This window comes from Stylophora pistillata, chromosome 7, assembly GCF_964205215.1.
Source record: "Stylophora pistillata chromosome 7, jaStyPist1.2, whole genome shotgun sequence".
NCBI lineage: Eukaryota > Metazoa > Cnidaria > Anthozoa > Scleractinia > Pocilloporidae > Stylophora > Stylophora pistillata.
In genome coordinates, this window is record NC_142525.1 from 31,366,319 (window position 1) to 31,379,773 (window position 13,455).

At 36.7% G+C, this 13,455-nt stretch overlaps 1 protein-coding gene and 1 long non-coding RNA gene across 2 annotated transcripts; one reads left to right on the forward strand and one right to left on the reverse strand.

Annotated features, from left to right (window-relative positions):
- The first annotated feature begins 79 nt into the window (after positions 1 to 79).
- LOC111331733 (RYamide receptor-like) lies at positions 80 to 8,322 on the forward strand. The gene is made up of 2 exons (XM_088728788.1): positions 80 to 2,555; positions 6,648 to 8,322. The coding sequence occupies exons 1-2, from the start codon at positions 2,531 to 2,533 to the stop codon at positions 7,775 to 7,777; spliced, it is 1,155 nt and encodes a 384-aa protein (XP_088584914.1). The 5' UTR covers positions 80 to 2,530; the 3' UTR covers positions 7,778 to 8,322.
- On the reverse strand, positions 8,099 to 9,890 carry LOC148727450 (uncharacterized). Its single transcript, XR_015990079.1, has 3 exons — positions 9,842 to 9,890; positions 8,963 to 9,118; positions 8,099 to 8,236 (listed from the first exon to the last, which is right to left on the reverse strand). It is a non-coding gene; the product is annotated as an uncharacterized LOC148727450 (long non-coding RNA).
- Positions 9,891 to 13,455: the final 3,565 nt, after the last annotated feature.

A 13,455-nucleotide genomic window follows, 5' to 3' on the forward strand; every position in this document is an offset into this window, starting at 1 on the left:
CGTGTCTATGTGTTTTACTGCCGCATGTAGCCATACGGCTTTCAATTACGGGCCATTCAATTATTGCGAGCGTCAAAAGGAGCAAGATTTCAAGACTAATTTAACGTGGTTAAAATTTGTTTTAATTTTGGTACCTTTAATCGTCAACCCCATGTCATGCCATGCAGGTTCTTTAGAGGACTACGATGTTAAGACAGATGTTTTTTTCTGCTTTATATTTAGGAGTGCTAGAAGTAAACGATTTCTCAAGATCAAAAAGAAATGAACGATGGATAGTTTTAAAAAGTTAATCATGCAGATTCAGATGAAATTCACCCTATGCTCTTGTGGTCAGTTCACGGTACACAGCCATACTCATGAGGTCTACCGAAGCCACCGCAGGTCGACTCTCAAAGCCTTACGATAATACCCAGGGAAAATGACACTAGGATAACTGCTCGATATCTTCAAGCTATGCATTACACTCGCGAGTTCAAAACAAGAACCATCTTTCTTGAAAAGGTCACAACCTAAGGGTCTATTCACAGTCTCATACGTTTTCATGTTTAGTTAATGTGGTACCATAAGTGATAAAATCAATATGCACAATGGAAAACCACCGCACAGAGCTGAATAAACACCGAGTATGATAAAATGATGGGATCACTCAGGGTTTCTGGTAAACCAAGTTAAGAGACAATACATAACGATAAAACTACCACATACTTCTAAAAACACACATAGTGTCATAAGGCAGAAATGGCGTCCCATGTTTATCGGTTTTTCCCCGGTATGTCTTCTACAATACTTTCCACAAATTACAATTTTTTTCCAATTAACAACTGATTCAAAAACTGGTACGATTTCAATTACAATGCAACTTTAAAAATTATCATAATTTGAATGAAGTAGTTAAGGATCTTATGCTCTGCATAACTTTAGGGATGCTATATCACCGTTTGTCTTTTATCACCGCTTTGTGAAACAGTTGCGGTGAAGTCACGATATACCGGTAACTGCTGTGTGCGTAAAGATTTTGGCATTGCTTTCCTCTCAAAGACTGCGGAGCACATCGGGTCAATACTTCTACTACTGAAGGTGCCTAAAGTTTTACTGTCGAAACTATTATAAACAACTTTCTTTAGTAAGTTTCGAGCCCAAATTCATAAACGACGCCGGAACTCATTCCGCCGGTGAGGATAGCAATTGGAATGACTTCTAGTACCTGTAGTATCCCAAGCTTCTATCTGTAGGTTTAAGAAAGGTGAATTTGAATCCATGCCGAGAAAGGAGAAAATGGGCGGCTAAACTAAGAAAAAATACCATATTTGAGAATATTTGTATTAAATCGAACGGTTATCAAAGGAGTTTCACTAAGACTGAGGGATAAATTTGTTCCTTTTGAAAGTGCGATTGAGATTAATTCAAGTTCCTCAACATCTATTCACATGAACTGCATGTAGAAGCATTTTCATTTTGAGGGGTGTGAATTTATTCTAAGATTGGGTAAAACAATTGTTCAGCCGGATTGCAATTTGAAGAACATTTTATCCTTTATTTAGGGAAAAACCGACGGTAAAAGTTTACAACAAACATGGTAACTAACCGAACGGCGCATGTGTGCACGCGATTACATCATAATACGTCCGAACAACAATAAAAACACTAATGTGGCCTTGAATCACTGTAAAATATTGTAGAACTCCGAGCTTTCGCCGCTCAACGGCAACATATTGTTTCATCAAATATGTTACTGAAGGACAGCATTCAAATATTCTAAGATTGGGAGTGTTACGTGGAGTGTTGCTAAAATTGTAAAAAAAAAAAAAAAATTACAAGTGTATGTGCGTGTGTGAGCGTTTTTTTCCCCTTTTCTATTCAAAGAGCAGCATTTGGAATGAAGTTTAATTAGAAATTAACATAAATTTAGGACACGGAAAGATTTCCATGCGAGATAATTTTATAAGGCGTTAATCAAGCGTCATCAAACGAAAAAGTTTAAGGAAAATGATCCCGATGCAAATTGAAAATAACGATAAATTGGGGCTTTCTTTCTAAGTCAGATACATTCGTGAAGTAAGTTTGGAGAGGAAAGCGGATGAAGAAAGTAAATCATGATTTTTCACATTGTCTGTTTTTGTGTCCGTGTGACCAAGTCTCCCAGAAATTTAGTCTTTTTAAATAATGTTTTAAAGATGGAATTGTTTGGACTAAACCTTCATCTTTGTGATTGAGAAAGCGCATTTCGTTTCAAACATCATTCTCGTCAACTGCTGATGATGCAGGCAGGTATTAAGCTCAAGGAGAGCAGAATCTCAGAACGATAACAACTGACGAGCAACACGGAAGGCCACAGAAAAAATTTGTTGCCATTCAGTATGACTAGAACTACCACTAAAAGGCCTTTAAATCCAGTCGTAATAAAAGGCCTTTCGGGTGGTTCAAGTTGAAAAAACTTATCTTTGTAAAAGGTGAACTCATTTAGTTCTCCTTCCTTCTTTATCAAGAGGCCTAATAAGGAAATACAAGCGCTTGAATCTGTCAGCCGAAAATGAGAGACCTCATGAACTATACAGGTAAGGTCTGTATCCTTCGTTAAACCTAAGACGTTTAGGGTTTTAATAAAGATTTATTCCCTATGATTATGCAATGTGCCGTTCATACGACAAGTGCTTGGCTGAATGATTTTTCTGATACTAGAATAAGAATAGATTATGGAATTAACTTGTCCAAACGAGAAGACAACTGAGCTCTGATCCTGAGAGGGTGTTTCAGCAGAGCTTATATATGAGAAGCGATCAAAAGCTCTGTATCGTAGTTTCTATGAAATAAAATGATCCCTGTAGACTAGGGGTGGTAGTCTATTTAAAAATGAAACTTGGTTAACTTCATACTCCCGAATTTATGAAATCTCCTTCAACAACAACTTTATTCACCTTTATTCTTGAGAAGATTAAATTAACATCAAATAAAAAAAAGATTAAAACTAAGAGGGTGTTGGCTTCCTAAAATAACTAGAACGTTAACAAGGCTAGGCAGCCAAATTACATTAAGAGCGAATGTTACCAACGGTCAAACATTTGGTGGCAACAGCCAAAAAATCGATTCGGCTCATATTCTCCAGTTGGGTAGGCCTTATAGTAAAAAAAAGCACTGCATACTTCGTTTGGCTGAATATCGATTTATTTTCGAGAAAATCGACAACTGAATTTCGCCAAAATGCCGCTTTTGAAGCTCAAAATTTCAGACGAATCTTGGAGTGTTGCGCCACGAATTGACAACACTTGGGCCGATAAAAAGTACCAAATCTTGAAAAACAACATCAGTACATATGTTGACAGCAATTTGGGCAATTCTTGATTATTTATTTACACAATCTAATTGAATTTATCCGACCTTCATCTTACAAGATGAAAAATAGGTCAAAAGTAACCCGTTATTTAACTATGTGGTAAATAAAATAATCGACTGAAAATCTGGCTTTTGGAAGGCGAAGTGTGGTTCTTTTCGATCTCCAAAGGATTTTTTGGGGTAATGATTCTGTGTGATTAAATCAAATTTTAAAGTTGGATAAAATGAGCTGATTTGACGGTAGCGTCGGTTATTCGAAAATGAACACATTCACACGCAAACTCAATTGTTTCGCATTTTACATCCAGTCTACAGCTTATTTAACATAATATCATCCTACTGTCCATATTGAAATATCACAAAAGACGATTGCAGTCCTAAAATTGTTGCATTGCTCCCTCAATAGTAGATAAACAACTTGGCAGGATAGTCAACACCTCCTGATAATGATTGTTTACAAAGCGTATCACGGGGTTTCTCTATTTCTATTTCGTTGAAATACTTCACAACCGAACTGTGAACCAAATGTAAGCGGAATGTAACTAGTTCAGAAACATGTTTCACGTGTGCGGAATAACGCTAATTAATTAAAAATTAAGTCTACTGAAATAAAATGCAAAAATGAAACATTGGACTGTGAAGCACGTGGCTACAGGAACTTAGGTTGAGTGCTACCCAGTACACGAAACAGGAGCAAACAATTATCTAACTCTAATCATGATTCAATGTATCATAATTTAATGTTTCATGGTATTTGGTTGGATGAAGCCTATTTTAGAACAAAAAAGAGCGAAAGATCTGCAAAGGGCATAGCCCATCATGCATCACTGCAGATGTGCAACAGAGATAAGTGGGTGTTTGAATATTTGTTTACTTAAAAGAAGTTTTATTAGGGTCAAACCTGGAAAATCACGACTCTTTCTGAAATTTTTGTACTAGCCAACGTTCAATAGCTTTATATCTGTACTGTCAAATACTTGTCAAATAGTAAATAAAGTTGTAAAGCTGTACTGTTTCTTCTCCAGAGGCTACTGTGCCTTGTAAGTTACTCGTGCCAGTAGTAAGACTACGACCCAGGTAGCACACGTTCACATTATTCACACTCATATTTTCCCGGTAGCGGTCCAAACAAAAAAAAAAACTTACACCTGGAAATGAAACCATTTCTGCGTCTCTCAGAACTCAAGAAACGCTTCGAGTAATCATTGCACCAGCTGATACAGCAGACTCGAGTGCGAGTCGGTATACCTACATCAGTCAAATACGGTACTTGCATTTTGGAAACAGAGGCTTTGAAAAATTAACTCAACTGGTTAGTTATTTAGTATTCTTTCCCAAGAAGGTAGCCAAACAAGCAGTGATCTATCCCCTCAAATATGGTCGGGTCCAAAGCCATCAATGCACATTATATGGCGAAATACGAAATATCATAGAGCGTAGCTGATGCGTAAAGACAAATTTAACATAAGCCTGTTGTCTGGTCAGACCAGTATGTTCACGCCCATTGGAAAAAGACTGACATCTAGATTTAACAAGGAAAAAGAGAGTAAACAAACCCATGTTTTGTCTATCTCCTTGACAGTTCCTTCCACGATGATAAATTAAATTTAAGAAGTGAATGACTACTTCTTATCGAAGTCCAAAGCCAATCAATGCTTTATATGGCGATATATTATTGAGCATGGTTTGATATATCAAAAGGAACTCGGCGCCTCGAACTTAGAGCCGCTCGTCTACCCCAAACCAAGCTTTGCACTAGGCGAGGTAAGATGATATTATGTTAAATAAGCTGTAGACTGGATGCAAAATGCGAAACAATTGAATTTTGTGTACATTTTCGAATAACTGACGGCACTGTCAAATCAGCTCATTTTACCCAACTTCAAAATTTGATTAAATCGCACAAAATCATTACCCCAAAAAATCCTTTGGAGATCGAAAAGAACCACACTTCGCCTTCCAAAAGCCAGATTTTCTGTCGATTATTTTATTTACCACATAGTTAAATAACGGGTTACTTTTGACCTATTTTTAATCTTGTTAGAAGAGGGTCGGATAAATTCAATTAGATTGTGTAAATAAATGATCAAGAATTGCTCAAATTGCCGTCAACAGATGTATTGATGTTGTTTTCAAGATTTGGTACTTTTTATCGGTTCAAGTGTTTTCAGTTCGTGGCGCGACGCTCTGAGATTTGTCAGAAATTTTGAGCTTCAAAAGCGGCATTTTGGCGAAATTCAGCCGTTATTATCGATTTTCTCGAAAATAAATCGATATTCAGCCAAACGAAGTATGCAGTGCTTTATTTCACCATAGGGCCTACCTAACTTGAGAATATGAGCCGAATCGATTTTTTGGCTGTTGCCACAATATTTTTGAAAATGTTCGATTTTTGGCCACATTTGCTCTTAATACTTGCCTGTAGAGAAGTGAGATTTTTATGTTTGCAAAATAAATTAGTATCATCAGCAAATAAATGGAAATCAAAAAATTTAAAGCAATAGTGAAAGTCATTAATATATAACAAGAAGAGAATTGGTCCAAGGACTGACCCCTGAGGAACACCACATGAAATATTGACAGAGGTAGAAGTTACACCATTTATAGTGACTGTTGCAAACGATTTGCAAGATATGAACTAAACCACTGGTTTGCAATCCCACGTATGCCATAAAACTCCAGTTTTCCTGACAATATCTCATGATGTATGGTATCAAATGCCGTACTGAAATCTAAAAATATACCACAAGAATAATCCGCATCATCAATTGCCCTTTGAATTCTATCAACTCAACTTACACCTAAATATTTGGTTCATTTCCAATTAGAAATACCAACAATTCTCTAAATACGAGCTATTCATAATAAAGGAGGAAAAAAGAATACGGAGAGCAAAGGTTTAAACGAGACCTTCCTCTTCGCATTACACAGCAAGACTGACTACTATAATCTAATTCAACAATTTTTGTTTTCCCTTTTAAGAAACCTCTTTTTTAAGGCTATTTGATTCATATTGGCCGGTGGCCACTTTCCGACAAAATGTTTTATCCGGAAACGTCGGAGGAAATGAGTGTTTTTCTTCAATAAACTGAGCCTTATCAATGTCAGTTGACCGGAATGATCAAAACAAAAGTATTCTTTCTCTCTCAGACTTTGCGCAATGGAGCTCTTGAGGATTATCTCCCGTTGCATGACTGAAAATGAGTGCTCAAAGACTATAATTTGTCAAGGTTAAAGCTTCTGATTCTACGTTCCGACCACAGAAACCTCTTTCATCATTTTCCGTTTATCATTTAAACCTTTGCCTTGTTCTATAGAACCTGCTGGTGCCTTCAACATGACGTACAATTTCACCGAAGCGCCTCCCGACGGAGGATTCCTGGTCCCGCGCGACATTCAAATCGGAGTCACAGTGATGGCCGTTACCGCTTTTATACTGGCAACAATTGGTAACTCGTTAGTTATTTACATCGTTTACACAGTAAAACAGATGAAGAACTCAACAAACATCCTCATCGCCAACATGGCTGTTGCGGATCTTCTCATGACCATAGATTTTCCTTACATTCTCAAATTCTGTTTCATTTGGAATAGATGGTTTGGCACGTTCATGGGCACTGCGTTATGCAAGTTCTTCCACTCAGCTCAAGTTGGTTCCTTGGCCGCCTCAGTGTTCAGTTTAGTGGCAGTTTCTTTGGATCGCAGTTTTGCCGTCTTATCTCCTTTGAAGACGATAGTGACAACAAACGTTTTGAGATTCGCAATCGCCGTGATTTGGCTCGGCGCATTGGCTTTAATGATTCCAGTGATGTTTGTGACGACCACGAAGCAAGAAGAGAAAACAAAAACTGTGATATGTACAGAGGATTGGTCGGCATTGTCACGTGACGTCTACACCCTTATTTTATTTGTCATAGGTTACGCCATTCCATTATTTGCAATCACTGTGTCCTACTTCCTGGCCGCATTGCACCTTTGTAGGAGAAAATTACCCGGACATCAGAATCCTATTGCTAACAAAAAAGTTCAGAAAACGAGCAGACGTGCGACTGTTATGTTGGTAACAGTGGTTGTGGTTTTTTCTCTCTCATGGCTTCCATTCCAAGTTCTAGAGATGATTGCAACTTATAATTTTAAATTTTTCCTGGAGATTCCCAAGCAAGTTAAATTTGTAATCCCATGGTTTGGTTTCTATAATAGTGCCATTAATCCAATTCTTTACGTGATCTTTTCGATGAATTATCGACGCGAATTTTATCGGATTCTATGCAAAAGATCAAGCCCAAAGGAACGTTTCAGAGTAGCAGCTAATGGTGAGAGAGACATTGGGCCAATAGCCAGAAACTTGATGAAACTCAACGTACCCTGTGATACCTTGGAACTTAGTACATCCCGTGATACCTTAGAACTCTATCTATCCTGTGCTGTATTGGAGACCCGTCTGTAGACAGGAAAGCCACTTGCTTCTCATGTGAACTCTCCACTTTATCATTAGCCGTCCCTACAATTCACATCCTGTATTCCCTGTAAGCTATTTCAGCTGTTCTGTGACTTTCCAAAGAAATCAGCTACGTTTTTCTTTTTTAATATCAAACGACTTTATCTAGTCGTTTAGAGAACGTCGGCGTCAACGCCGTTCGAGGTTGTACTTAATGACAGAGCGAAAACTCGTTTTAGCTTTATAAAAACTTTGGCTGTTGTTGAATCTTGTTTAATAAACTGTTTGATACAGAAAACAATCAAGTAATACGTTGAATCAACTTTGCAAATAAGAAGAGTGCACAAGCGGCAGCCACCTTGACATTCTCTCTTGTCTACTGGAGGGGAGCTCACCTACGGGGTCTGGGGTGAGATGAGTATTTCTCGTTGACGTCACGGCTCATAGGCATTACCAAGCGAAAAGATCCTAAAACAAGGATGTGTGCGTGGATGTGAAAAAAAAAAAACATGATTATATTGACTATATTTAATAAAGTTAACCCTGAGCAAGAACTGATCGTGTGGTTTTGTCAGAGTGTGTTTTGCCACCCACGTACTTTTCATTACTCGTTAGCCAAAGTTAGTAAAGTTAAGACTTCAATTGCCAGAAAAGTTTATTACGCTTCCGTGACATTTAATGCAAAGCTTCCTGAGAACATTTCATCGAAATGCATCCAATCCTGAAGGAAAGTCTAAGGGTTGTTCTACGGCAAGGGAAATTTTCACACTTAATGAAAGAAAGGCAAATCTTAGTAGCCAAAGTACATATCACTGTAAACTGAAGTAGTCTATGTCTATCTTACACAGAAATGATTCTTCCGGCGTGTAACATTGTCTACATTCGTTCAGTGGACAAGAAAAACGAAAATAACTGATTAAGCTTGAAACGGGGATTCCATATTTTAGCTTTAACTGCGGCACAAATTATTATTGCTTCGAATATAATATTTGTATGATATCTCTCCAACAACATCAAGCGACCTAGTCACATTTTTTTGGCCTTTGGTGAGTCACGGTGAAATGGTAAAGTTGCTACCGCTTTGAGTTGCCACGTCTGTTTTACTTCCTTAAAAAAAATTTAGCCCTAGAACCTGCTGCGATGACCGCCCAAACAAGAAATCACAAATCTAAAAGTACAACTATGAGAACGTACCACAATGGAGAATATATTTTCAAATTGTTACATAAACATAATAGAGAAGAAATCTTCATGCGGTTCCTGTGCATCATACTCATAAGTACTGTTTACTTTCGTATCTTGTTTCTCCAACTCAGTGAAAAGCTGTACGGAACCTCCCCATCTTTCAACCTATTTTTGAATTAACAAACAAGTTTACTTTTGAAGTCTAAAATCTTTTTTTCAAATCCCAGAAGGTAAAGTACACTCATAGAAATTAGGAGGTGTTCATTTCTTTCCCAGTGGGTGAGGGATAAGCTAACATACGACGTTTCGTATTTTTGGAATTTTGCTCTTATTAAGAATTCTAGCTAATAAAAGAAAAAATTTTAGAACGGAACTTACTGACTGTGATAACTCGGTTCAGTGGAGACAAGTTAAGACTGTCGGTGTCGTTCGTTATTCAGACTAAACGACATTATGACGAGCACGTGTGAAGCGAAGCGCAGTTCTCTCACCTTATTAAGTACTGAACCTGGCTTTTCATTGTACAATCAACAGATTTTTGAAGTGCTTCATATAGACGATTGCTTTCTTAACGGGTAAAGCAAATTTGTACGAGTTCAATATTTGTTTAAGAAACTCTCAAATAACTTTTTCCCCATTTATAATTATTTTCTTTTTCTTTAATAGTCCCTTAAATTTTTACTATTTTAGAAAGACCAGACAGACTTCAAAAGAAAACAAACATGATTACAACTAGCTTGTGTCTTGGCGGGCCAGAAAATTTACGTGAAAATAAAACAAAAATAAAATCTTTAACCGTCAAAAAATTCAAATACTTTTTAGTTTTTTTGTTTACACATAGTTGTATGAAATAACTTTTACGATAATAATGAAAATTTCCAAGCTTACTTATCTGTGTTCACTCAGATTCGCTGTATTAGGTGGGATGAAATAGTTCAATGATTTTTACCTGCAACAAATTCATGTATCTGAGACTTGTCTGGTTAGCACGTGTAATTGTAATAGGGCAAAAAAACAAACATTTTTTGTCGAGCGGTCTTAAGTTATTTGGAAATATTGTAAAAGATTACTCCGATGCCTTACTGGTTCATGTTATGGTGTGGGTTTGCATTCGTTATTCAAGTTAGTGTGAAGATACGTCCGTGAGGAATTCCAAATTTTGGCTTTATTATTCAGTCAGATTACAACCCACAGGTACTTCCTCGCACATGGAACAAATGATAAAATCAATCTGAGAAATATCTTCTTTTTCGCGATATCTGTATTCATATTTCTTTTGTTTGGTTTTAATTGAACAATCATATTTGTAACTGTTCGTTCTTCAAAACACGAAGAACATCAGAAGAGAATCAAAGAATTCTTACTTTGTACTTTCGCGGAGGAAACACAAAGAAATTAATACAGCAGTATAGAAGATGCTGTCCATGAAAAATTTGAGTTAGAGGCAAATCAAACAAACGTTGTCTAAACTTAACCTGTGCTTTTCATGAAAGATAATTTTGCCTGTAAACGTAGGAAACATTTTTTTCGGTCAAAAAGTAAATAGCTAAGAGAGGGTTTGTTCAGCTTTATTTCATGACCGATATAATCAACTCCCTCACTTATTGGTTTAGTTATTCCTGGAAATTTGGAGCTCTAAGGTTGAGATCTACGTAAAAAGGACTGAAATCATCATATTCCAATAAGGTTCACGTTAACTTTCTTTCTGCTCATGAAGGAAATTAATGCAGCCACGGTTTGTGATTAAGAGGGCAGAAAACATTAACATCCCTTTTCTGTCGGCCAAAAAACCGAACAAATGCATAAAGGAAAAACCCAAGAAAGCGAATTCAATAGAATTACTAAAAGGTGTTTTCAGGACGTGAAAATAGGACGAGCAAAGCAATTAGCAGATGTTACTGCCAGAGCAAGACACAATTGAAAACTCTAACTCAAAGTGTGAAAATGTTGGTTTCGAACGAACTTTGAACAACAGTCCTGATGTCCATAAGTGTTGACACCCAATTGACATATTTTTTCCTTTTAACTTCTGTTTGAATTATTTATGAAGCCTTGAGTAGTGACGCATGCGCGTAATCTTGTTTTAACACCGATGAATTCAAACCCAGAGAATGTATGGTCACGTAGATTCTGGATTTAGCCGAGTTCTTGGTGTTTCATGGTGAAATTTTGGCCGAGTTATAACAGATTCTGAATGAGGTGATGGTGAAAGTTTCAACTGACTGTTACGGTCTCCCCCAAGTTACGAAACAGATTGATTCATTCTGTTATTTAATTTATGTGACAATTTCCCAGTCACCTTTTTAAATCTTGGTTTAATTTGCTAAGTGGGAGGTTTGTGGTTTATGCTATTAGTCTTTTTCAGCAATAAGAAACTGTCCGGAATCAAACAAAACATGAAATAAAAAAATTATTTGAGTCTGAGAAGTACAAATGTTTGCAAGAAAGTATTTACTTATTGCGTTGGTGTTTGGTTTCGAATAGTTTCCAGAACGACCAGTTGGGTCCCAGAGACATTTTTTCATTAAAAGAAACACCGAACAATTAGATTTGCCACATGGTATACACAAAGTACCTAGCACGAGCACTGAAAAATAACTTAATGAATAGTGTTTTCTCAGCAAACGCTGACTGAGTTTCAGAAGGATGGCAGTTGACTTTCTGTCTCCAATCTGTGACAATGCCATTCTTATTTTCTTAATTTCACTGGCGTCACTTGTGATTTAAAAACAATACAAACTTCGCTCAGATTTGTTTACAGGAAGTTGTCACATCTCCGATTACCTGTTAAGCCTGTGGATTCCTATTATCTTATTGAGCTTTTGAATAAAAAGTGGTAGCAAACCAATGTCGGTCTTAAGTTTCGTTTGTTTTAATCTCTTCACTGTCGTTCGATGCCAAAGTCTTCACCGTCAAAACTAGTTTACTAATTAAGCGGCACAGCCCCAACTAACCTCGAGTGCCGACCAATATCAGTATATAATTTGATTGCGTGCATTGTGTTTGTTTCTTTTATGTTATGAAAAAGCGCAATTTGAATACAGACTTCAGAGAGACATAAGACACGAAGCCTTTCTTCAAGACATATTTAACTGGGCCACGGTAAATTTTACCTGTAAGTAAATGTAACAGGTACGTTTTCTTCCTGGTGTGTCAATTTTTTTCCAGGTAGGTTTTTCGCTGCTAAAATATATGTAAAAAGAGGTGTTCCAAGACTGTTTCTCTTTCCACGGCAAATGCTTTTGTTCTTTTGTTGAATGTCAGCCAAACTCCCCAAAATTATCTCCAACTTAATGGTTGAGTAATGATTAATACAAAATGTCGATGCTTACAATACAAAATTCCAAACAAAAGGTTCTATGTATAAATACAATTTCCAGGGAATTACAAAGAGATATGATTTGAGTGGTGTACTTGTTCAATCATTTTCATACGTACTGTTATTATTGTACCTTTTCCTAGCCACCGATTTAAAAAAAAAAAGGATTTTCTTTTCTTAACTGACTGCAAAGGTTTCTCAGATGTAAAGTAAATATATTACACCAGAAGAAACAAACTCGAAGCGGCTTTCTTTCACAAAAGATCTCACTAACCATATGCATGATACAATAATCTTTGATTTTCGAGAGCTCAAAAAGAAAAAAAGAGAATGAGGGGGAAAAGATCACAGTTTGTTATTTATAAGCAAAAATTTGTTTCATGCGTTTTTCACGACTTAAGGTTCGGAAACTGTCTGATTCCAGTTGCAAATCAATGGACGAATGTCTAGATATACAGTAACTAAAATCTTTCTTTGGTTTTAGTGTTAACTGATAAATCTTCAAGGCTTAGTAACTGAAATTAGATTAATCACACCATTTATTACAAACGCTCAAAGCTCCCTGGAGATAACATACAATCAATGCAAAGCACAAATTTATCTTCTACGCCATTTCAACATCTGTCCAATAAACAGGATTTTTTCGGAGTTCGATAACCTTTTGACGTACACATCGTTCTTGTTAAATTATGCTGTAGTTCTTGTTTCACGTAGCGGATGCAGTCAGCCTTCAAGAACTTCAATCTGTTGTTTGTTTGGTGATTTAGCAATCAAAGCGAAAATCTATCTAACCACCGCCGTTATATCGTCGATATAACTAAACCACCGGTTGTTGAAAGGATATTTCAAACATCAGTCATGTTTTGAAGAGATTACTGACCGCTTCCTTTTCCCCGAGGGGGGAAATATGAAAAGGAAAGAGTGAAAAAGTTATTTACTGGGCGTATTTTCGGCCGCTGACATAAAAAGCAATTATTATTTTTCTCCTACGTGGGTAGCGTTTAGTCAGGTAATTACGGCTAGCAGCACTTTGAAGCAAACAGAATTATTCATTAGGAGAACTCTTAATTGCGAAGCCTTAATGTAATCCTCTACAATTTGTCTCTCTCATTCATAATGGATTGTTTGTGGCTAAGAATCATGGCAAAATTTACTTTATTGTTAAATGGAATAAAAAAGTTTA